The 26,443-nt window shown below is 38.0% G+C and overlaps 1 protein-coding gene across 7 annotated transcripts in view; it reads left to right on the top strand.

Moving 5' to 3' along the window:
* The window catches only part of SPATA17 (spermatogenesis associated 17), a 225,058-nt gene that overhangs the window by 164,301 nt on the left and 34,314 nt on the right, over positions 1–26,443 (top strand). For 4 of the 7 annotated variants that reach the window (XM_053209506.1, XM_053209505.1, XM_053209509.1 and 1 more), the window contains one exon: positions 7,096–7,275. The exons of the other annotated variants lie outside the window; for them this stretch is intronic. In XM_053209506.1, the coding sequence (XP_053065481.1) occupies positions 7,096–7,260 (165 nt within the window). In that variant the 3' untranslated portion in view covers positions 7,261–7,275. Of the gene's footprint in view, positions 1–7,095; positions 7,276–26,443 lie in introns of those variants that run through there. 7 annotated transcript variants of the gene reach the window in all.

Here is a 26,443-nt window from a genome sequence, read left to right as displayed (position 1 = left end):
CCTACACTACATTGCTAAATAAAGAATGTTTGCATAAAATAAATCTACGACTCATAATTATTTCAGCCTAGCATATTGATACTATGTTCATAATAAAATAGAATTTTAATGTGGCTATTCAATATGGAACAATTCTTATATTTTTCCTTTTTTTTCTTTTTAAAACAATTTTTTAATGTTTATTTATTTTTGAGAGAGAGAGACAGAGCACAAGCAGGGAAGGGGTAGACAGAGGGGGAAACAGAGAATCCGAAGCAGGCTCCAGGCTCTGAGCTGTCAGCATAGAGCCCAACGTGGCACTCAAACTCATGACCTGTGAGATCATGACCTGAGCCTAAGTCGGATGCTTAACCAACTGAGCCACCCAGGCACCCCTACTTTTCCTTTCTTTTCTTAAGTAAAGTGAATATATACTTGTCATAACTTTACTTAGTAACACTGAATAAAGTGACGAACATTCTGGCTCTTATTTGTTAAAAATACGCTATGATTTACTTCTAGAAGATTTTGATTTTTTTGAAATGCTTTTAACCTCAAGCTTAATTCAGAGATGTTTTCTACTAATAATTCATATTAACCTTCAGGTGGCTGATGGCCACAAGATTTTTTTATACCCCAGTAAACTATTTAGCTGTTCATATCAAAGCCAAATCTGAACTACTTAGAACGTAATGTTGTATATGCTTGCTACATGTTTCATACTTGTTTTTCATACTTATTTTTTCTTATATTGAATATATTTTATATTTCTTATAAAAAGGGTTTTATTAAATAGAATAATAATTTAAACAACATTATATGAGTAGTTAACCTACTTAGCAGTCCAAAATTTGTTGTGTTTGTAAATATCAACTTCATATAATATATTTACAAGACTATAAATTATATTAATGGTTTAGTGTCAAAAGTAAAATTAAAAAAGATATCAATGGAGCGCTTTAGTGGCTCAGTCAGTTAAGCATCCGACTCTTGGTTTCAGCTAGGGTTAAGCGCCAGACTTTTGGTTTCAGCTCAGGTCATGATCTCACAGTTCATGGGCTCCAGCCCGTCAGGCTCTATACTGACTACGGAGCCTGCTGGGGATTCTCTTTCTCTGCCCTTCCCTTGCTCGCTCTCACTCCCTCTCTCCCTCAAAATAAACAAACATTAGAAAATATCAACTAATTAGCAGTTATTACATTTTGGCCACAGTGAGACACACTTCCTCTTTATTTTGTTTATGATAAGTTCCTTTTGTAGAACAAAAGTGGTATAAGTCAATACGATACATACACAGTTGAATTTAACTTTATTCAAAAGTATTTGTTCTCCTATATTGTGTGACTATGCCAACCATAGAGTTTCAAGAGGCCATAATTATTTAAATTGTTCCATTTTTACACCCTCTCAATCTTTAAGTAATTTTGTATTGCTCAAAAATAATAATGAAATGATGTATTGAATATTGAGATTAAATTTTTATATGTATCAGAAGTTCTTGAATTTGACAGTCTTTTATTTATAAAGTTTAAATAAATTACGAGTTATATATAAATGTTCTGCAATAAATTGTGCTTTGAATGGCAACAGCAAATAAACATTCCTTAATATTTTGAATATTTTACCTACACATGTTCCAGTTCAGATTCAGTAAAGTTCAAGGGCATCCAAGTATGAAATAGCTTGTGAGGAAATTCACATTGCTTTCTTAATTTGATTTAGTTGGGGGAAAGGACACTAGTTCAGAAAATAGAACATCATCCTTAATAATTTTGGTTTAAATATAGACATTAAGTATTGTACATAGACTAGTGTGTATATAATTTTCCAATAGTTTATAGAAGGAGTTGGCATTATAAAATACATTAATTTCCATTGACTATCTTATCTGCATCTTAATGTTTTATTGTAAAAACTTGCTAATGGGAAGCATTGTTAAAAATGGTCAGAAAGAGAAATATGCCCTTAGAAACAGCATATGGAAAACCGTGCATTTAGATATTTAGGATAAATGTAACTAGGTATTTTATATAAATGATAAAAAAAAAGTAGTGCATCAATTACTGAGAGGAATGTAGTTGACGAATAATTATCCAACTAGGAAGGAAATTTAATTCTAAGAACAGTAAAGTGTTTGGTACAGTAATTATTTGTTTACTTTGTTTATATCAAAGTAAAACATGTACATAGCTAAGTAAATATGTTCAAAGACTTAGAATGTAATTTGGCATACTCCTGACCCACTCCTCCCCATCCTTCTTATCTAGTCCTCCTTTCCAGAGACCACCACTTTCAATTCTTTTATCCTCTACCTAAATAAGATGCCATCTCTTAATTTATCAGTTTTAGATGTTAGCTCTTGACTTTCAACTATGGAAGATATGAATTTAGCCCTTTTATACTACTCTCTCCATGTTTTCTTGAAGTAATTTTAAGTCTTGAGTCAGCAAATATTCACTTTCTGTATTGGGTTTTGGGGTGTTTTCAAAGTGTGGAAAGATTATTTCCTACTAAGCCAAGAAGCGTTCTACGATGATGTTTGCTTTTTGTATAACTTTCTATATTTCCTGGAGTTAATAATTGCCTTTATCCCCATTTACTTGATTTTCTTTACACCTCTTGTCAAGTTTCCCTGTACTCTATTACTGACTTTCAGTGTAATTTTTATTTCTGAAAATGGCATCTCATATGTAATTGATAGTGATTAGATACAGAATTTTAAGTTGAAATTATCTCTACTCTGTTTTCAAAAACTGGTATCTGTCATTTTGTTTGGGGGAAATTTCCTTGCATTCTTTACAAATTCTTTTCTATTTGTTTTCTGAGATACTTTTTTACCGATACATTATAGTAAGAGATCAAGTTCTCTGTATTGATCCTCAACTTTTTTTTTAAATCTTTTTCTCCTATTTCCCTTTCATTGTCCCTTTATTTTACTTTTGGGGAGCATTCCTTGGTGTTAAATTCCAATTTTTCTATCTAGTTGTTTTTTCTGTTTCTGCATTAATTTATTAAAGCTCTTTCTTATTTTTAATTTTTTTTTAAATAGCAGCCTATACTTGCTTAATGGAAGCAACTTATTTTTTAATGTCTCTTAGTATATTTGGGGTGTTAATGATACTTTGTTCTGCTTCTTGAATTGTTTCGAAGTCCTCTAATTTTTTTTTTGATTTTTTTTAAAGTTTATATATTTTGAGAGAGAAAGAGAAAAAAAATAACATGAGCAGGGGAGTGGCAGAGAGAGAGGGAGAGAGAGAGAGAATCCCAAGCAGGCTCCACACCGCCAGTGCAGAGTCTGATGTGGGTCTCGATCTCATGATCTGTGAGACCATGACCTGAACCAAAACCAGGAGTTAGACACTTAACCAACTGAGCCACCCAGGTGGCTTATTGTACTTATTTGTATCTGTCTTTTTTTTACTTATTTGTATCTGTATCTTATTTATTTTACTTATTTGTATCTGTCTTTGTCTTTTAGTTTAGAGGTTTTTCTCAAATGTCTGCTAATCTTTGCCTGTTCATTATATTTAAAAATGATTCGCTGAAATGCTAGTTGAACTCATTATGTGCATGGGTAAGGCTTGTTTGATAGCTTTCACCTCAGAGATGGCTTTCTCTGGAGGAGACACTACTCATAGCCATTCAGTTTCCCCAACAAAATTCCCTAGTCTGCCAAGTGTGTTGGTGTTCTGGGAGTTAGGAATGGGGCTGGGGTATAGCGTGGTGTTCTCACCATTCAGTGTGAAAACTCTCACTTAATTGGTACCTTAACCCTCACCTTCTACTATGACTAATGTCTCCAGTTTTTGCTTTTGTTTTATTTCCCCTCAGAAAACAAACCCTTGAACATGGGGAGAGAAAAAGCAGGAGGTTCCTGGGGGACACTTGGAGCTTAGAAGTGTTCCTTTTATTTTTTTAACGTTTATTTATTTTTGACAGAGAGAAAGACAGAGTGTGAACAGAGGAGGAGCAAAGAGAGAGGGAGACACAGAATCCGAAGCAGGCTCCAGGCTCTGAGCTGTCAGCACAGAGCCCGACTCAGGTCTCAAACTCATGAACTGCGAGATCATGACCTGAGCTGAAGTAGGATGCTTAACTGACTGAGCCACCCAGGAGCCCAGAAGTGTTGCTTTAGAGACTTTTAGCCAAGTCCTGTGCCTCACTTCTGCTTTCTGAGACTTTTAGCCAAGTCCTGTGCCTCACTTCTGCTTTCTGAGATATCTGAAGATTCCAATGCCTGCACGTTCTGGGTTTAGCAAGGAAGAATAGGATAGAATTTTATTGGTATCCTTCTTTCCAGACACAAAGTTGTCTCTGTTCTCTGTTCCTTTTGAGGCTGGTACCACTTCTCATCTGTTTCTCAACATAAATTATAATTTGGGTCACTGCCATCTCCCAGTTTCATTGAAGATGTGGTTTTATAGATGTTTATAGTTCTCCATGTTTCAGAACAAATTTCTAAAAGGATAAGATAGGGCAAGAAAAATATTGCTCTGCCCTTTTACAACTGGAAGTCTCCTAAATGAGTAATTTTGAACTACAGGTCTATACAAAGTTTTATACAAAGGTTTTGAAATAATAGTGTATTTCCCAAAACAGAACACCCAAAACATTTTATTCATACCAGTAGGTTTTCATTTTAAAGTGTATTTGAATGTGGGGCGCCTCGGTGTCTTAGTCGTTTGGGCATCTGACTTCAGCTCCGGTCATGATCTCGCAGTTCACGAGTTCGAGCCCCACGTCTGACTCTGTGCTGACAGCTCAGAGCCTGGATTCTTTGTCTGCCTCTCTCTCTCCCCCTCCTTGACTTGCGCTCTGTCTCTCTCTCTCTCAGAAATAAATAAACATTAAAAAAATTAAAGTATATTTTAATGTAATAGATGGAGGATGACACAGAAGGCGTGGATCCTACCCCCAGGAACCTTATCATCTATTGGGGAACATGAAATATGTGTGGGAATTACTATGACACCATCCAGAAGACATAACAAGGACAGTGAGAGTGACAGGGGTATAATTATGCACCATATGCATTCAGTGCAGGGAGATTTAACTTACATCTGGAGAGAGAAGGATTTCCAGGAGGAGGTAGCATTTTTGCATGGGAATTAATGTTTGGGTAAGATTTGCACCTAGCGAGAGCTTAATAAATATTTTCTGAACATAATACTGTTCAACTTTGGTGGTTTGACATTTTTCTTTCTGCTTCTGTGAATGGTAAACATTCTTTTCTTCAGTGCAGTATATCAGCTGCAGTCAGTTTCACTTATTCTTGTCTTAGTTTTCCTGAGAGGAATTAACAAAAACATTTTTATAAAGAAAACATACCATTCAATGACAGTTATTGATATAGCCTATAAGTACAAAAAAAAAAAAACCTTCCTGTGAGAATTCCATTATATTAATGATGCGTGTATATTATTAAGAATTATAAACATTGAGTAATAAACCTTCAAGTTCACATGTTCCCAGATGTTATTTTGGGACTACTAGATTAGCAATTTTTCAAAAACATAAGCAGTAATTAGAAATCTTTCATAATTTCTTTCAGAAACGGCACTTGGTTTTAATTCTTTCATTTAAAAAACTTGTAAAAAATGGTGTCAGAACCATTGACATTTTTATAGCTTGACAAAAATCAAGGATGATTAAAATGAAATATTTGTTGCACAAATTAAACTGCAATTAATATGTTTTCTGCCACTGCTTGAAGGATAAGATTAAAATGGTGTTGTTAGCAGACTCCCTGCCGTGAGACTAATTGCTTGATTTTTATGCCACACATTATCACACACATTCTCAGAGCAAAAGAGTAAACCAACAAGTAAGAAACATTGTTTGCTGAAAATGGTATACAGAAGGAGATAAACTGGCTTTTCTGAAGGCAAGGTCATATTACTTTTATTTTAAGATGTGATGACTAGTTGATTCCAAGGGTAAGATTTACACTTTTAAAGCCATCAAAATAAGTAGAAAATCGCCCTTCATTTCAGTTAGCTACACCTTTTAAATTTGCCAGTTTATTGTTTCAGGGGTGTTTGCATTTTCAAGAGGTAATTAGAAAATGAACAAGATATGTTAGGCAGAGGCCTCCCCTCCAGCTAACCAAGAAATAATAATAAGTCCCATCACAAAAACTTAGATGTGAACAGTTTCAAGGAAAGTGGAGGGAAAGTGCATCTGTTACTTCTTTGGGAGGAGCCCATAATCAAAAAAGAAAAGAAAACAAAAACAAAAACCCAAAACCTAACCCTGACAAAAGTTAGTCATTGTTATAAAAAAAAATAATTCTCCAGCTGCCACTTATCCAGATAATGCATCAAGTATTATTTCTATGTGAATATTTTTTCTGGCTAATTACTTTTTGACATTAGACACCATTTGTGGTCGAATGAAAGAAAGAAGTAACCATTATTAATAGTCCTCTTTATTTCTCCAAATGTCTCTCTTGGGCAGTGCTACTTAAGGGATGTAAATGCACCAGTGGGAATTAGAAATTATGGGCTAGGCCCCATTCACTGAACACCTCTTCCTGGGGAGCTGGGAAGGTGTCAATGCATGTTGTGTGATGATAGCATTAAGCCATGGCAGTGCCTGTTGAAGAAGTGATGAATGGAGCTCTGTTCATATACAACAAGGCCACGGTGCCCCTTTCACACTGCCTCCAGAGAAAAGGCAATGAAGATAAGTTATTCAGAGGCCTCCCCTCCAGCTAACCAAGAAATAATAATAAGTCCCATCACAAAACTTGCTTGATGCTCACCTACATTCTTCACTGCTAATGCCAAATGCACTAATAGGTTTCAGACATCAGAAAATGTTGCCCTCCAAAAATCTTAGAGCAGATAAATTGATCTTTTTTAGGATAGCTTAGTGGGTTTGGGTTACTTGAAATGACACTAATGTTGTAGTGACAAATTTGGTGGTTGTAGTAATGCTCTTAGTTTATGCTCTCATTTCATTCAAGTTAGTTCTCAAATGTCATATGAGAATAGTCTTTCCTGACCACTTGATTTGAAATTCCAAGCCCTTCTCCCTACTCTGCCTCATTTTCCTTCACAGCATGTATTATTATCCAACTGATTTATTTGCTTATTGTCTGTCTCTGGTTACTAGAAATTTAAGTTTCATGAGGATAGGAATGTTTGCCTGACGTATTCATTGCTATATCCTCACTGCCTAGAGCAGCACTTGGCCAAAGAAAGAAAGAAAGAAAGAAAGAAAGAAAGAAAGAAAGAAAAGAAAAAAGAGAGAAAGAAAGAAAGAAAGAAGAGTGAGTAAATAAATGAAATGAATTACTTAAAAAGAGCAGAAGAAATTAAATAAATACAATAACTCCTGTTGATAATATGAAGATCTAGGTTTAGTAGAGGGTCATGAGAATTATTCATTAAAGCTTCATTTATACTTTATTTTTAATCTCAGTGAAATTATACTGAAATAAAAACCTTTTCATAAAACCAAAATGTCAAGTTATAATTGATATATGGTTAGTGTTTATGAAAAGTTATTTACAACTTACCCTGTGAAGAATAGTAAACAATACTGTGAATCCCTTAGTTCATATTTTTTTTAATGTTTATTCATTTTGGGGACAGAGAGAGACAGAGCATGAACGGGGGAGGGGCAGAGAGAGAGGGAGACATAGAATCGGAAGCAGGCTCCAGGCTCTGAGCCATCAGCCCAGAGCTTGACGCGGGGCTCGAACTCACAGACCGCGAGATCGTGACCTGGGCTGAAGTCAGACGCTCAACCGACTGAGCCACCCAGGTGCCCCTATTTAGTTCATATTTTTATTTGTGGTCTCATTCATTCATTTGTTCATTCAGTGTAACTTGTGTCCTAGGAGGCATGTATCTGTAATATTTTGTAGAGTATACAAGTCTGTTCGACAGTGAGTGCACCATGATATAGCTTTACTGTGCAATAGGCATACAGAGGATTCTTGTATTTGAAGTGGTTATGTTCCATAAAGTCAGTGTGAATACTGAATCAGCGAATACTGAACCACTGCTCCTAAGGAGAATACAGGGTTAGGTTCCTGAGAACTTGCAGTCAACATTTTTGTCAACTGACCAATATATAACACTGATTTGTGTGTGTTTCTGTTTAAGCTTATTTATATATATTGTTGATTCATTAGCACCTAATTCCAGGCTAACAGCACTAGAACTCATACCTGAATGCAAGTTATCTAACATCTTTTCTCCCTAAGGAACATAGTAGCCTTCTTCCACTTAGGAACACTAGACCGCAATGCCGCCCTGTCCTTGGGGTCCATTTCAAATGGTGAAATCACCAACAAAAAGGTGAAAAAGGTGTCACTAAAATTAGAACACAAAAGGACACTTGTTTAAAGCATAAGATCTGAAATGAGAAAGCAGGCCTCAGCTGGGATGTGTGCATCAGGTCACTGCTCTTTTGCCACTCTGCTTATATCTGTGGGTGAGTGAAAGCACTGTGAGCATTGATTAGGAGGTTACAAATAAATTTTAGTAAATTTGCAAATAAGGACTCTGAATAGTGATGATCAATGATTAGCATTCTTATAAAGAAGTCACCATTGAATACATTGCTATAGCCTCTTGACTGGTGAATCTGGGCATTATCATCTTTGCAAAACATGGCCACAATGAGAAGTCCTGTATTTCCATTCAACCAGGATTTATTGAGTCCTGACGGGACAGGCGATGTACTGGTGATGTAATGTACAAGACAAACACACCCCCTTCATTTTCCATAGAGCCCATAGATGAATATCTGTTACTCACTTTCTCCCTACTTTATTCTCTCTCCTTTTCCCCCTCCTCCTCTTCTTCTTCTTCTTTCTTCTTCTTCTTCTTCTTCTTCTTCTTCTTCTTCTTCTTCTTCTTCTTCTTCTTCTTTTTCTTCCTTCTTCTTCTTCTTTCTTCTTCTTCTTCTTCTTCTTCTTCTTCTTCTTCTTCTTCTTCTTCTTCTTCTTTTTTCTCTCTCTCTCTCTCTCTCACACACACACACATACACTCTCCTACCTCTCCTGATTTCTCTGTCTCTCCCCCAAATACTTTTAGACTCAGGTTACTGATGGTACAGAGGAACCTGGATATAGCATCTGCTAGTTGGAAAAGGAAAGGTTCCTGAGTGTGGAGTGGACTTTAGGAGGACTCTCTTGGTGATGGAGAAAGGGCATGCAGTTTCCATCTTCTTTTCTTGGCTTCTAGAGTGACAGGGTTGAATGAGAGGATAAGGAGGTGCTATACCAGAAGGCCCAAACTTTGAGCAGATTTGTGGTTTCCCGAAGGCCACATCTGTTTTTTCATCAGTCATTCCTTCAGCCACATAATATTGACCAAGCCCCTGTGTCATATGATACAGTGTGCTAAACCTTGGGGAAGAGTGAGAAGAGTGTGAGCGGTCTATTTAGTTCTTTCCCCTCTCGAGAAGTGTCTTGAAGTACCAAATCACCTAGAGGCATACAGTTTCTTTCTTACTAAGAAACACATAGTATTTAGGAAGGTCACAATCCTCGTTTCAGTTGCTCTTCCCACTCTGTGTGGTTTTGCCTTTAGCCACTCCGATATTATCTCTGAGCATTTTTGCAGCACATTTTCCAGTACACTAACCGTATACAAGCCCAAACTTCCCTGTTAGTGCCAGTTTCATACAGCATTTTGTCTATTTAAGATGGGCTGTCATTGGATATGAAAGTAATGCTCCTGGAACCTCTTACCCTAGTATCGTTAGCTTTGTCACAAAACCAACTGAAAGGCTACAGATCATTCTAACTATAGCATTGTATCTACTTGGATGTTCCATTTCAATGACTCTTATTTAGATGACATTTTTACTGTTTTTAGTTGAAAGTAAACAGATAAGGCTGTACAAATATATTTCTATATCTAGATCTATTCCTTCTGATATATCTTTATATCCTATATCTCTTTTATTGTGGCCATAATACATATCCACCATAACACAATGAACTGGTCAAACAAGAAACTTCATTGTTTATCCTTCACTTTGCATGTCTGGCCACCCATTTCCTGCTTGTGCATTTATTTATTTATTTATTTATTTTTCATTTTTTTAATGTGTATTTATTTTTGAGAGAGACAAAGGCAGAGACAGCGGGCAGGGCAGGGCAGGGGCAGAGAGAGAGGGAGACACAGAATCCGAAGCAGCCTCCAGGAACTTGTGAACAGCGAGATCATAACCTGAGCTTAAGTTGGACACTTAACCGACTAAGCCACCCAGGCGACCCTCCCGCCTGTGCATTTATAACCAAGACTATAAAGATGGAGGAGGAGTATGAACTAAATAAAAGAAAACAGATAAGAGGCACCTGGGTGGCCCAGTCGGTTGAGCATCCAACTTCGGCTCAGGTCATGATCTCGCAGTTCATGCGTTCCGTTCGAGTCCCACACTGGGCTGGGTGCTGACAGCCTGTCAGCACCCAGCCCGCTTCCTATCCTCTGTCCCCCTCTCTCCATCCCTCCCCCGTCTTGCACTATCCCAAAAGTAAATAAATATTTTATGAAACAGATAAAACTATAGCAGATAAATCTAGTAAGAAGAAAGATATATAAAAATGGAAAGAGAATCAATAGAAACTCAAATATGCAATGTTAGAATTCAGATGTACTCACATTGAAATAAAAGTAGGAACATGTATACCAAAGTCAAATATAAATGACCTTTGAATAAGCAACTATTTAGGAATATTCATTCAAACTCTTGCCTTCATCCCTCAAATTAAAGGCACCTGAGAGTTTCTTAGTTTGAAAATAGCAAACATTTATGAAGTATCTGCTGTATGCCAGGCATGGTTTTAAATGCTTTATATGTATGAACTCTTGTAATCATTGCAACAGCACTATGAGTAAAGTATTATTTTCATGTTATTTCATCTCTTTCAAATGAGGAAACAGGAACTGCAGAGGTTACGCTAGTTTTCCAGGGTCACAGAGCTCTTAAGAATGAAGCTGGATTTCAAACCCAAGAAGTTTGGCTCCAAAGCAATATTGCCTCAGAATACAAGTCCCAAGAAAGTTTCCAAACAACGCTTACAAATACCATCAGTGACACTCAAAGCATAATGTAATATACAAATGAACCTGATGTCCTTTTCACGTTCAGACTGACAGTGCATCCTGAACTCAGTGTCCGCTAAAAAGGGGTCCCTTGAGAGCATACACAAATGGTTTAATTGGAAGAGTACATGATAAATCCTAAAGCTTTGGGATTCAGAAGAACACAAATAATAGAGAACCCTTTAGGATGCTTTCCTGAAGATGCAGAGTGAACAGGGAGAAGACAAGAACTCCTGCAACTTGTAACCATATTTTCTCAAAACCGTAGAAATGCTCATGCCATCACAGAATCTTCCACATGTAATGAGAGCAAAGTTTAATTGTGCAGGAACAATGCCAAGATATCTTTTCAACCTGCCTATGAACTCTTGTTTGAAGACTATGGAAGAGCCCAAGTGCGAGCTAGACTTAACTGTGGTCTCATTTGGGAGGTATTTTCAGTTAAAATAGTATTTAGTATTCTGGTAAAAGTTCTTGCCACTGTCTCTCTCTCTCTCTCTCTCTCTCTCTCTCCCTCCCTCTCTCTTTTTAAGATCTAAGAGAAAAATCTTTGCAATGCTTTAGAGCTGAATATTTTAAAAAGTATTTTAAGCTGAAGAGTATGCGCTTAGCCTTTGATTTCCATCCAATCCCAGAGGTGTTTGCTGTGGTGTATCGGCCCTGTCCTGTTTCCCAACATTCAAGCTGGTTGTTTAAGGACTCAGTTGTGAGTACCTGGTGAAAAGCCTTAAATAACTAGATAAACAGCCCAGCTGCCAACCTAAAGCAATCTTACACTTAGGGGGTGAGTGGCCCAGGAAATTTGCTCTTTGTCATTTTGACTTGGGTTTGAAAATGGACCTGGGCTGCATTCCAGCTCAAAGAGCCGTTCACTTCCAAAGACTCCTAAATTGTCCCAAGGAGCTCATTTTAGCAGTGGATTATTTGTGTTTGGCCAGGCATCCTAATAGCAAAAGCTGTCTGCTTTGGCAAGCAAAGGCTATGGCAGGATTTAGAATTACTATCCCCAGTGTTTTTCTTGATGAGGTTATTTTTCAGGAAAGCAGTCCCCCACCCTCCATTTAAAAAGTGACACTGCCTGAGTGTTGTGCAGGCAGTCTTCTTGAACTCATAAAGGGCCTCCCACGGCAGGGTGGCCTGTTCTATGTATCAGAGGCGAAGTTGAAACAAACGAGAAGCAGCACCAGGTATTTACCAAAACCAAAGCTGTCTGAATGACACATTCATCTTTTCCTATACCCGAGGTGGCAGTTATTGGTTGACTAGGGATGAGGAAGAATTTGGAGGTTTAAATTTAAAAATAAGAACGATAAAGAATTTGTGAAAAATTTTCTTTAGGGGATGTAGAGCGTAGGTACTTGAAGAGTCGATGCTTATTTATCTACACAGTTGTAAATTGAGCCTATTGTCCGACTCTCCCCCTGGCCTGTGAGGCCTCCAGGTTTTAGTTACCATCAGCTGGAAGCTAACTAGCATAGTACCTACACACTGCAGGGGCTCAAATGTTACCGGAAGGCAGAGGTGAGATTAGAACACAGGATCAGGTAATGCTTCACTCATCATATTAGAGGAGTCCAAAATTAAGTACACGAGAAGATCCCCAGGACTGAAGGAAGAAAAAGTTAGAATTTCTACTTATATTTAGTTTTACCTCATTTATATACCTGTTTACATTTTAATATCACAGTATGATACATGTAGAATTTAAAACAGATAATTAGGTGTATATTAAAGAGTGCTTGCTCAAAAATATTTTTACTGATGGTGGAAAATGATAAAAATTTTTGAGTCCCGCTTTGCTGCTTTATTGCCCCATAATTAGTCTCTCATAGGTGTCAATGGAGTTTATTTAATTTGAGTTTTAAAATAACCTGGTGGGCAGAATATGAATAGCATTTACCATTGAAGGAAAAGGGGAAGAAAATACTAGTGCTAAGTGCTGGGGGTTTTATCCTGGTTAATCTTCACAGCAGCTCCCTTTTATAGCTGATGAAGCAGAATGTGCTATTATTTTCTGGAATAATTTAAAGAGAATTGGTATCATATCTTCCTTGTTGGGTAGAATTCACCAGTGAAATCATCTAGGCCTGTTTTGGAAGATGATCAATTATTGATTGAATTTTTAAAATAGATATAGGCCTTGGGGCACCACTGGGTGGCTCAGTCAGTTGGACATCCGACTTGGCTCAGGTCATGATCTCACAGCTCATGGGTTCAAGCCCTGTGTTGGGCTCTGTGCTGACATCTCAGAGCCTGGATCCTGCTTCGGATTCCGTCTCCCTCTCTCTCTGCCCCCACACCCTGCTCGCACTCTGTCTCTCTCAAAAATAAATAAACATTAAAAAAATTATTAAAAATAGATATAGGTTGATTCAGATAGGCTATTTCTCCTTGTGTGAGTTGTAGTAAATTGTGTCTTTCAAGAAGTTGGTCCATTTCACCTAAGTCATTAAATTTTTGATCATAGAGTTGTTCATAATATTCCTTCATCATCCTTTTGATGTCTGTGGGGTCAGTTGGGATGATCCCTCTTTCATTTCTGATATTAGTAATCTGTGTCTTCTCTTTTTTTTATTCTTAGCCTGCTAGGTGTTTATCAATTTTATTGATCTTTTCAGAGAACTGGCTTTTGGTTTTGTTGATTTTCTCTATTGATTTCTTGTTTTCAATTTCATTGATACCTGCTCTGATTTTTTCTTCAGCTTACTTTCAATTTAATTTCTTCTTTTCCAGTTTTCTAAAGTGGAGTCTCGAATTAGTGGTTTTAGATCTCTCTTCATTTCTGCTATATACATTCAATGCTATAAATTTCCCTCTAGGGACTCTTTTTGCTGCATCCTACAAATTTTGATACATTGTATTTTAATTATCATTTAATTTGAAATATTTTTTTTATTTCTCTTGATGTTTCTTCTTTGACCCACATGTATTTAGAAGTATTTTGTTCAATCCCCAAATATTTGGGGATTTTTCAGTTATCTTTCTGTTATTGATTTCCAGTTTAATTCCATTGCGATATTACAGTATACTTTGTATGACACTTACTCTTTTAAATTTGTTGAGATACATTTTATAGCCTTGAATGTGGTCTGTCTTGGTGAATGATCCATGTGAGCTTAAGAATATGTTGACTGGGGATGCCGGGGTGGCTCAGTCAGTTAAGTGTCTGACTTCAGCTCAGGTCATGGTCTCATGGTTTGGTGAGTTTGGGCCTCACGATGGGCTCTGTGTTGACAGCTCTGACCTCGGAGCCTGCTTCAGATTTTGTGTCTCCCTCTGTCTGCCCCTCCCCTGCTCATGCTCTCTCTCTCTCTCTCTCTCTCTCTCTCAAAAAATAATAATAATAATAGTAAACATGTTTCTTTAAATAGCATATGTTGGCTGTTGGATACAGTAGTCTTATAAATGTCAGTTAGACAGAGCTGATTGATAGCTGTTCTTTTCAAATATAGACTTACTGATTTTCTGCCTGCTGGCTCAGTCACTTATTTAGAAAGGGGTGACTGCTACAGTGACTAATTCTCCTTGCACTTCTGTCTCTTTTGCTTCATGTATTTTGATGCTCTGTTGCTAGGCACATACACATTAAAGATTGTTACGTCTTCTTTGAGAATTGACCCCTTTATCATGAAATACCTGTCTTTATCCCTGATAATTTCCTTACTCTCAAGTCTATTTTGTCTGAAATTGGTATCATTACTCCAGCTTTCTTTTGATTAATGTTAGCATGGTATATCTTTTCTATACCTTTACGTTTAGTCTGTTTGTATTTGTTATTTAAAACGGGTCTAGGGGCGCCTGGGTGGCTCAGTTGGTGGAGTGTCTGACTACTGATTTCGACTCAGGTCATGATACCAGCATCGTGAGATCAAGCCCTGCCTCAGGCTCTGTGCTGAGCATGGAACCTGCTTAATATTCTCTCTCTCTCTCTCTCTCTCTCTCTCTCTCTCTCTCTCTCTCTCTCTCCCTCTGTCTCTCTCTCCCCCTCAGCTCCTCTCCCCTGCTTGTGTGTGCTCTCACTCTCTCTAATAATAAATAAATAAACAAACAAACAAATAAATAAATAAATAAATAAATAAATAAAGTTGTTTTTTTGTTCACAGTCTTTGCCTTTCATTGATGCATTTAGACTCTTCACGTAAACTGACTGTTAATATAGTTAGATTAATATCTACTGTATCTGTAACTGTTTTCCATCAATTACATTGTTCTCATCAATTACATTCTTCATTTTTTGTTTCTGTTTTTGCTTTCCACTCTTTCAGGCTTCTCTGGTTTTATTCAGCATTTTATATGATTCCATTTTCTCTCTTCTCTTAGCTTATCAATTATACTTCTTTCCAAAAATTTTTTTAGTGTTTGGTCTGGAGTTTGGAATATACATTTATGACCAATCAAAGTCCACTTTCAAATAACACTATACTGCTTCCTACATAGTTTGTCTACCTTATAGCAAATTATTTCCAATCCCTTCCTCCCCGCCTTCCCTTACAACATTGTGGTCATTCATTTACCTCATCTATAACCTATAATCACAGATTATATTTTTGTTATTATTTTGAACAAGATGGTACCTGAAAGGTAATTAAGAAAAATGAAAACAAAAGGTTTCATTTTACCTTCGTTTATTTCATATCTAATGCTCCCCATTTGTAACCTGTATCATTTTCCTTCTCTCTGAAAACTTCAAAGTTTTCTTTGTTTAGAAAAGAAATTGCTTTTCTTGCAAAGTAGCTGTGCCTGTGACAGAGTTCTTCATTTGTCATCAAAATATGTGTCTGTCTGCAAGTTTTTGTTTCTCCTTTACATGAAGGCTAATTCTGGATACAGAATTGTAGGTATTGGTTATTTTCTTTCAACACCTTTTACTCCACTGTCTTCTTGCTTGCCTGGTTTCTGAAGAGAAGTTCAATGTCATTCTTAAACTTGATCTTCTGTATGTAAGGTGGTTTTTTACCATTTGGATTCTTTCAAGATTTTTCTCTCTCTTTTTTTTTTTAATGTTTATTTATTTCTGAGACAGAGAGACACAGAGCATGAACAGGGGAGGGTCAGAGAGAGGGAGACACAGAATTCGAAGCAGGCTCCAGGCTCTGAGCTGTCAGCACAGAGCCCGATGCAGGGCTCAAACTTATGGACTGCGAGATAATAACCTGAGACAAAGTCAGATGCTCAACTGACTGAGCCACCCAGGCACCCCAAGATTTTTCTCTTTGTATTTGGTTTTCTGCGGTTTGAGTATGACATGATTAAGTGTAAATTTTCCATGATCTCTCAGCTTTCTGAGTCTAGTTTCATGTCTGTCATCAATTTAGGAAAGTTTTTAACCATTATTACTTGAAATGTTCTTTTCTGTTCCTTTTTCTATGTCTTCTGAAATTCCCAGTATGCATACATTAAACCTAATGTGATGAGTTCTTGTGAACCTCTTCCATATCTTGCACATTCTATTTCACTTTTTCATTCTCTTTTCTTTTTGAATTTCAATTTTGTAAGTTTCTACTGACCTGTCTTCAAGCTCACGGATTCTTTCCTCATCTGTGTCCAGTTTACTGATGAATCCATCAGAGCCATTCTTTATTTCTATTACAGTGTTTTTGAATTTTAGTATTTCCTCGGGTTCTTTTTTTATAGTTTTTGTCTCTCTGCTTACATTACCTGTGTGTCCTTGCATGTGGCCCACTTTTTACATCAGCACCTTTAGCTTATTATTAGTCATAGTGAAATCCCTAGCCTTATAATTACAGAATTCCTGCATATCTGAGTCTGTTTCTGATGTTTGGCTTGTGTCTTCAGATTTGGGTTTTTTGGGTGTTTTTGTTATTGCTTGCCTTTTAGCATGAGTTTTAAATTTTTGTTAGACACTAGTCATGGTATATTAAGTAAAAAGAACTAAAGTGCATAGGCCTTTAGTATGAGCTTTTATGTTTTCTGCCAAGGAATTAGACTATTTACTGTTTGCTATAGCTGTGGTATCAGAGTTAAAATTTTCTTCAGTGTCCTTTTTCTTTTCTTCCTTGTTTTATTTGAGTATACTTAGAGACTCTTTAAATAGGGTCTCAGGCTTGTAATGATTTTGGCTGTGATCCCCTGCTTTCATACAGGAGCCTAATGAGGTGGTGGTAAGTTGTGGGGAGGGGAAATGTTCTATAGTCCTATGATTAGGTCTCAGTCTTTTAGTGACCCTTAGTTGGGTATTTCTCTTCCCTCAGATTGGTCAGGCTTTGATGATCCCCCAGGTCGGTAAAGTAGTTTCACTTAGGATAGGACTTGTTAAAGAGACCAGAGCGCTCTGGGAATATTCATAAATGGCTACTTTAACCCTTCCCCTCTGCTGGAAGCACGAGTGAGTTCACAGTGAGAATGGGGTAGACCTCCTAGGGGTAAATCTCAGGACAGCACAGGAGCCCTCCTATTACAGGACCCTTCAGAGTTCTTAACTATCAACCAGTCTACACTGAGCCACCAACAATTTGTCAATTACAGTTGAAGGTGTTCATGGGGTATTGTCTTCAGTGTGCTTCTCTTCCTGAACTTCTCCTCCCAAATAAGTTGTGATCCTCTGCATCTGCCTATCCCTCCCATTTTCAAGGAGGAAGTTTGCCCGGTGACCTCAGTTTGCTTATGGATCCAAGAACAATTGACTTAAAATCTGTTCAACTTTTTCCTGTCGTGATGTGATGGGAGTGATGATTTCCAAACTCTTTTTTACATATTGGACTCAGAAACCAGAGTCCAGATGAGTAAACAAATTCAAGTAGATTGAAGACCTCATCCAAGCTGAGAACACTAGTAAATGGTAATGCAGGGATTCCCTCATGGTTCTGGGTAGGCTAGAGCTTGGTGTGGGGCCCAGCACATGTTTGACAAATGAATCAGTGGCCCCAAAGCCAGGCCAGAGCCCTTTGTACTATGTCACACCACCATTGTCAAAAGTCAAAAGTCAAAAGTCAGTGATTAGATGGGGTCCAGGGTAACAGGGTTTAAAGAAATTAACCAAACAAAAACTCCCCTCAGTAAAAAAAAAAATAAAACAATGGAACATTCTTAGGGATATTACTGACGGAAACAAAAAATTACCTATGTAATAAGGGAAAGCATTAGTACGAAGTAAGCCTAATCAGCACTAGAATACTTTGGTCAAATGTGGAGAACTACCTGAGATGTAAGAGGTAAAGAAACCTCAGACTACACCATTTCCATTTTTTATCAGTTTGGGAAACTGCTACTTCTAGACAGGTGTTCAGACTATGAAAGTGGTTCATAAGACAGATGCAAAGATGATTTTGAAAGGTTGGAAAGTGAGGCCTTTGGAGGAAGAGCATTCTGTGTCTGGAGAAGAGGAGGGTGGAGGTCAGCTGAATAGGTCTGCAAGCATGTGAAGAGTATGCCCACCTCTAACTTTTATAGAGCACAAGGCCAAAGCACCAAGAGCTCCATGTAAAATTAAGACCAAAAGTTGGCAAAATATCAAAGATGAGGATTTAATAGTTGTTACCATGACTCGGTTATCTATTGGTGGGTCTGTAATGTTTGGGTGAGTGATAAAAGACATAAGTTATACATAATTATGTAGTGCATATAATTTATTTTCTTATATTTATTTCAGCAGAGTCATTGATTATATTTTTATTTTTTCATCTAATTTTATTTTTATTTTGTTTTTGCTTTTAATTTTTTTAATGTTTGTTTATTTTTGAGAGAGAGAGAGAGACAGAGACACAGAGTATGAGTGGGGGAGGGGCAGAGAGAGAGAGAGAGAGACATAGAATCCAAAACAGGCTCCAGGCTCTGAGTTGTCAGCACAGAGTCTGATGTGGAGCTTAAACCCACAAACCATGAGATCATGACCTGAGCCGAAGTTGGATGTTTAACCAGTGAGCCACCTGGGCACCCCTTTTTTATTTAATTACATTTTTAGAACTAAGATTTTGATCTAATTATTATTACATTATTAATGATGATATAAACTGGATTTTAAAAGAAAATGTGAATCTATTTAAGACTTTGTAAAGTTTATTTATTTATTTTGAGAGAGACAGAGACAGCATACATGAGGGAGGGGCAGAGAGACAGGGAGACAGAGGGCTCCAAGCAGGCTCCACAGTGTCAGCACAGAGCCCGACATGGTACTCGAACTCATGAAACCGTGAGATCATGACCTGAACCAAAACCAAGGGTCAGACGCTTAACCAACTGAGCCACCCAGACGCCCCAGGAAATATAAATCTATTTAAAACATATACAGTTTGAATACATTTTTATCAAGTATAAATTAAAGTAAGTGTAAAAAACAAAAATTTTAACTTATTTGCATGTTTTAATGTAGCAGGATTCTTACACAGAGAGTCCTGACACCGAGGCTTTTCTTTCCAGGAAGCAACTTTATTCCTGCCGGCAGCACTCAGTTGGGTTCTTACCAAAGAACTGAGCCCCAATCACCACGTGGTGTAGTTTTTTAAATACATTTTTTACTTCTTTGTCTCCCATATATGGTAACACACAAACATGTAGTCTGATTAAGTGGTCTCATGTTACAAGGTTGTGAGGGAAGTTGTCACATATGAGTACAGTCAGGTTGCCTTGAGGTATTTTTTTTTCTTTCCTTAGGGAAGGGACCTTACCACGTTAAAAATGAGTTATTTTAATTCAGAATTATCTATTATATCAAATGAGTTCATTTAATTCAGAATTATCTATTATATCAAAATGAGGGATAAATATAATTAATAAATATCAAAAGTTTAAACTAAAATAATAAAATTAACTTTTTCATTTAGTTTATTTTTATTTTTATTTTATTATTTTTTAAATGAAATTTATTGTCAGATTGGTTTCCATACAACACCCAGTGCTCATCCCAACAGGTGCCCTCCTCAATGTCCATCACCCATTTTCCCCTCCCTCCCACCCCCATTTTATTCTCAGTTTTTAAGAGTCTCTTATGGTTTGCCTCCCTCCCTAAGTTTTTTTTTTCCCTTCCCCTCCCCCACGGTTTTCTGTTAAGTTTCTCAGGATCCACATAAGAGTGAAAACATATGGTATCTGTCTTTCTCTGTATGACTTATTTCGCTTAGCATAACACTCTCCAGTTCCATCCACATTGCAACAAAAGGCCATATGTCATTCATTCTCATTGCCAAGTAGTATTCCATTGTATATATAAACCACAATTTCTTTATCCATTCATCAGTTGATGGACATTTAGTCTCCTTCCATAATTTGGCTATTGTTGAAAGTTCTGCTATAAACATTGGGGTACAAGCGCCCCTATGCATCAGCACTCCTGTAACCGTTGGGTAAATTCCTAGCAGTGCTATTGCTGGGTCATTAGGGTAAATCTATTTTTAATTTTTTGAGGAACATCCACACTGTTTTCCAGAGTGGCTGCACCCACCCAGTTTGCATTCCCACCAACAGTGCAAGAGGGTTCCCGTTTCTCCACATCCTCTCCAGCATCTATAGTCTCCTGATTTGTTCATTTCAGCCACTCTGACTGGCGTGAGGTGATATCTCATTGTGGTTTTGATTTGTATTTCTCTGATGAGGAGTGACGTTGAGCATCTTTTCATGTGCCTCTTGGCCATCTGGATGTCTTCTTTAGAGAAGTGTTAATTCATGTTTTCTGCCCATTTCTTCACTGGATTATTTGTTTTTCAAGTGTGGAGTTTGGTGAGTTCTTTATAGATTTTGGATACTAGCCCTTTGTCCAATATGTCGTTTGCAAATATCTTTTCCCATTCTGTCGGTTGCCTTTTAGTTTTGTTGATTGTTTCCTTTGCAGTGCAGAAGCTTTTTATCTTCATGAGGTCCCAATAGTTCATTTTTGCTTTTAATTCCTTCGCCTTTGCAGATGTGTCAAGTAAGAAATTGCTGTGGCTCAGGTCAGAGAGGTTTTTTTCTGCTTTCTCCTCTAGGATTTTGATGGTTTCCTGTCTCACATTCAGGTCCTTCATCCATTTTGTGTTTATTTTTGTGAATGGTGTAAGAAAGTGATCTAGTTTCATTCTTCTACATGTTGCTGTCCAGTTCTCCCAGCACCATTTGTTTAAGACCCTGTCTTTTTTCCATTGGATATTCTTTCTTGCTTTGTCAAAGATTAGTTGGCCATACTTTTGTGGGTCCAATTCTGGAGTCTCTATTCCATTCCATTGGCCTATGTGTCTGTTTTTGTGCCAATACCATGCTGTCTTGATGATTACAACTTTGTAGTAGAGGCTAAAGTCTGGGATTGTGATGCCTCCCGCTTTGGTCTTCTTCTTCAAAATTACTTTGGCTATTCGGGGACTTTTGTGGTTCCATACAAATTTTAGGATTGCTTGCTCTAGCCTTGAGAAGAATGCTGGTGCAATTTTGATTGGGATTGCACTGAATGTGTAGATAGCTTCGGGTAGTATTGACATTTTAACACTATTTATTCTTCCAATCCATAAGCATGGAATGTTTTTCCATTTCTTTGTATCTTCTTCAATTTCCTTCATAACCTTTCTATAGTTTTCAGCATACAGATCTTTTACATCTTTGGTTAGGTTTATTCATAAGTATTTTATGATTCTTGGTGCAATTGTGAATGAGATCAATTTCTTTATTTGTCTTTCTGTTGCTTCATTATTAGTGTATAAAAATGCAACTGATTTCTGTACATTAATTTTGTATCCTGTGACTTTGCTGAATTCATGTATCAGTTCTAGCATACTTTTGGTGGCGTCTATTCCATGTATAATATCACGTCATCTGCAAAAAGTGAAAGCTTGACTTCATCTTTGCCAATTTTGATGCCTTTGATTTCCTTTTGTTGTCTGCTGATGCTAGAACTTCCAACACTATGTTAAATAACAGCGGTGAGAGTGGACATCCCTGTCATGTTCCTGATCTCAGGGGGAAAGCTCTCAGTTTTTCCCCACTGAGGACAAGATTAGCTGCAGGCTTTTCATAAATGGCTTTCATGATGTTTAAGTATGTTCTTTCTATCCCGACTTTCTCGAGGGTTTTTATTAAGAAAGGATGCTGAATTTTGTCAAATGCTTTTTCTGAATCTATTGACAGGATCATATGTTTCTTATCTTTTCTTTTGTTAATGTGGTGTATCATGTTGATTGATTGGTGAATGTTGAACCAGCCCTACAGCCCAGAAGTGAATCCCACTTGATCATGGTGAATAATACTTTTTATATGCTGTTGAATTCGATTTGCATGCATATTCATCAGGGATATTGGCCTGTAGTTCTCTTTTTTTCCTGGGTCTCTGTCTTGTTTCGGAATCAAAGAAATGCTGGCTTCATAGAATGAGTCTGGAAGTTTTCCTTGCCTTTCTATTTTTTGGAACAGCTTGAGAAGGATAGGTATTATCTCTGCTTTAAATGTTTGGTAGAATTCCCCAGGGAAGCCATCTGGTCCTGGACTCTTATGCGTTGGGAGATTTTTGATAACTGATTCAATTTCTTCGCTGGTTATGGGTCTGTTCAAGTTTTCTATTTCTTCCTGTTTGAGTTTTGGAAGTGTGTGTGTGCTTAGGAATTTGTCCATTTCTTCTAGGTTGTCCAGTGTGTTGGCATATAATTTTTCATAGTATTCTCTGATAATTCTTCTATTTCTGAGGAACTGGTTGTAATAATTCCATTTTCATTCATGATTTTATCTATTTGGGTCATGTCCCTTTTCTTTTTGAGAAGCCTGGCCAGAGGTTTATCAATTTTGTTTATTTTTTCAAAAAAAAACAACTCTTGGTTTCATCGATCTGCTCTACAAGTATTTTAGATTCTATATAGTTTATTTCTGCTCTGATCTTTATTACTTATTTTTCTTCTGCTGGGTTTGGGGTGTCTTTGCTCTTCTGCTTCTAGTTCCTTTAGGTGTGCTGTTAGATTTTTTATTTGGGATTTTTCTTGTTTCTTGAGATAGGCCTGGATTGCAATGTATTTTCCTCTCAGGACTGCCTTCGCTGCATCCCAAAGCATTTGGATTGTTGTATTTTCATTTTCATTTGTTTCCATATATTCTTTAATTTCTTCTCTAGTTGCCTGGTTGACCCATTCATTCTTTAATAGGGTGTTCTTTAACCTCCAAGGTTTTGGAGGTTTTCCAGACTTTTTCCTGTGGTTGATTACAAGTTTCATAGCATTGTGGTCTGAAAGTGTGCATGGTATGATCTCAGTTCTTTTATACTTATGAAGGGCTGTTTGTGACCCAGTATGTGATCTATCTTGAAGAATGTTCCATGTGCACTCAAGAAGAAAGTATATTCTGTCGCTTTGGGATGCAGAGTTCTAAATATATCTGTCATGTCCAACTGATCCAATGTATCATTCAGGGCCCTTGTTTCTTTATTGATCCTGTGTCTAGATGATCTATCCATTGTTGTAGGTGGGGTATTAAAGTCCCCTGCAATTACCACATTCTTATCAATAAGGTTGCTTATGTCTGTGATTAATTGTTTTATATGTTTGGGGGCTTCTATATTTGGGGCATAGACATTTATAATTATTAGCTGTTCCTGATGGATAGACCCTGTAATTATTATATAATGACCTTCTTCATCTCTTGTTACAACCTTTAATTTAAAGTCTAGTTTGTCTGATATAAGTATGGCTACTCCAGCTTTCTTTTGACTTCCAGTAGCATGATAGATAGTTCTCCATCCCCTTACTTTCAATCTGAAGGTGTCCTCAGGCCTAAAACAAGTCTCTTGTAGATAGCAAATAGATGGGTCTTGTTTTTTTAATCCATTCTGATACCCTATGTCTTTTGGTTGGAGCATTTAGTCCATTTACATTCAGTGTTATTATTGAAAGATATGGGTTTAGAGTCACTGTGATGTCTGTAGGTTTCATGCTTGTAGGGATGTCTCTGGTACTTTGTGGTCCTTGCAACATTTCACTCGTAGAATCCCCCTTAGGATCTCTTGTAGGGCTGGTTTAGTGGTGATGAATTCCTTCAGTTTTTGTTTGTTTGGGAAAACCTTTATCTTTATCTCTCCTTCTATTCTGAATGACAGGCTTGCTGGATAAAGGATTCTCGGCTGCATGTCTTTTCTGTTCATCACATTGAAGATTTCCTGCCATTCCTTTCTGGCCTGCCAAGTTTCAGTAGATAGGTCTGTTACTACTCTTATGTTTCTACTTTTATAAGCCTGTTTATCCCTAGCTGCTTTCAGCATTTTCTCTTTATCCTTGTATTTTGCCAGTTTCGCTATGATATGTTGTGCAAAAGATCGATTCAAGTTATATCTGAAGGGAATTCTCTGTGCCTCTTGTATTTCAATGCCTGTTTCCTTCCCCAGATCAGGGAAGTTCTCAGCTATGATTTGTTCAAGTACACCTTCAGCCCCTGTCTCTCTCTCTTCCTCTTCTGGAATTCCTATTATACGGATATTGTTCCATTTGATTGCATCACTTAGTTCTCTACCTCTCCCCTCATACTCCTGAATTTTTTTATCTCTCTTTTTCTCGGATTCCTTTTTTTCCATAATTTTATCTTCTAATTCATCTATTCTCTCCTCTGCCTCTTCAGTCTGAGCTGTGGTCGCCTCCGTTTTATTTTGCAGCTCATTTATAGCATTTTTTAGTTCCTCATGACTATTTCTTAGTCCCTTGATCTCTGTAGCAATAGATTCTCTGCTGTCCTCTATCCTTTTTTCAAGCCCAGCGATTAATTTTATGCTATTATTCTAAATTCTTGTTCCGTTATATTGCTTAAATCATTTTTGATCAATTCGTTAGCTGTCCCTACTTCATGGAGTTTCTTTTGAGGAGAATTCTTCCATTTCATCATTTTGGGTAGTCCCTGCTATAGCTCCAAACTGCAGGGCATGTCCCCTGTACTGTCCAGAGTAACTTGTGTTGGTGGGCGGGGCTGCGGTCAGACCTGATGTCTGCCCCCAGCCCACTGCTGGGGCCACAGTCAGACTGGTGTGTACCTTACCTTCCCCTCTCCTAGGGGCAGGACTCACTGTGGAGTGGTGTGGCCCCTGTCTGGGCTGCTTGCACACTGCCAGGCTTGTGGTGCTGCTTCGATGAGATCTGGCCAAGGGCGTATTAGCTAGGGTGGATCTGCAAGGTAAGCATAGGGGCAGGAGGGGCAGGCTTAACTCCCTTTGCTGTTGGCGGTCCCCTGCGGGAGGGGCCCTGCAGCACAGGGAGGGAGGCAGGCCCGTCAGAGGGATGGAGCCACAGAATCCACGGGCATTTGCACCGTGCAAGCAAGTTCGGTGACGGGAACTGGTTCCCTTTGGAATTTCGGCTGGGGGATGGGAGAGGGAGATGGCGCTGGCCAGCGCCTTTGTTCCCCCACTGAGCTGAGCTCTGTCTTCAGGTGCTCAACAACTCTCCCTCCCCACGTCCCCTTGCCCTCCGTGCTCTCCGAGAGCAGAGCTGTTGACTTTTAACATTCCAGATGTTAAGTCCCACTGGCTGTCAGAACTCATGGAGTCCAGCCCCTCCGCTTTTGCAAACCAGACTCGGGGGCTCTGCCTTGCCAGGTGGGCTGCCCCTCCACAGCCCGGCTCCCTCCCACAGGGCTGTGTAGTGCACACCACCTCTCCACCCTTCCTACCCTTTGCCGTGAGCCTCTTGTCTACCTTGGCTCTGGAGAGTCCATTCTGCTAGTCTTCTGGTGGTTTGGGGGTTATTTAGGCAGATGTGGGTGGAATCTAAGCGACCGGCAGGACGAGGTGAGCCCAGAGTCCTCCTACGCCTCCATCTTCCTTTAATCTCTCATTTAGTTTTTTGAAAAATAAATTGCCGTGTGTATTTATAAAAAGAAAACACTTGGGACGCCAGGGTGGCTCAGATGGTTAAGCATTCAACTCGATTTCAGCTCAGATCGTGATCTCACGGTACATGAGATCATGTCCTGTGTAGGGCTCTGTGTCAATAGTACCGAGCCTGCTTGGGATTCTCTGTCTTTCTCTCTCTCTGCCCCTCCCCGACTCTCTCTCTCTCAACATAAATAAAATAAAATAGATAAATAAAATAAAATTTAAAAAATAAAAAGAAACTTTAAAAGGAAAACTCTTCACAGTTGTAGATTTCTGGGTGCCTACATAAAAAATCACTACCATGCTTCACACATATGCCTAACTTCCATACATTCAAATTTAAGAGTAATATGAATTATTTACTACTGCAAAATGCTCCTACTATGTCACTGGCAACCCTTGCAAATACCGTGTCGATTCCTGAGTACCTCTAGAATCACAATTTGAACTAAAAAGAAAGCAAGAATATGGATATTGGGCACCACAGGAAAATGGTACTTGATTATATAAAGTTCTGTTGCATTTTTGCTATTTTTTTCAAATTAATTAGTTTTTTATCTAAGTGTTTCTGTTGCTTAAATTCTCTTCATACTCAAAAGCAGCGTCTGTTAAAGCATAACTGCCTTCATGTCCCTTGGGC

This window comes from Acinonyx jubatus, chromosome E4, assembly GCF_027475565.1.
Source record: "Acinonyx jubatus isolate Ajub_Pintada_27869175 chromosome E4, VMU_Ajub_asm_v1.0, whole genome shotgun sequence".
Classification (NCBI taxonomy): Eukaryota; Metazoa; Chordata; class Mammalia; order Carnivora; family Felidae; genus Acinonyx; species Acinonyx jubatus.
The sequence above is the reverse complement of the archived record's forward strand: the minus strand, read 5'-3'. Positions and strand labels throughout refer to the sequence as shown.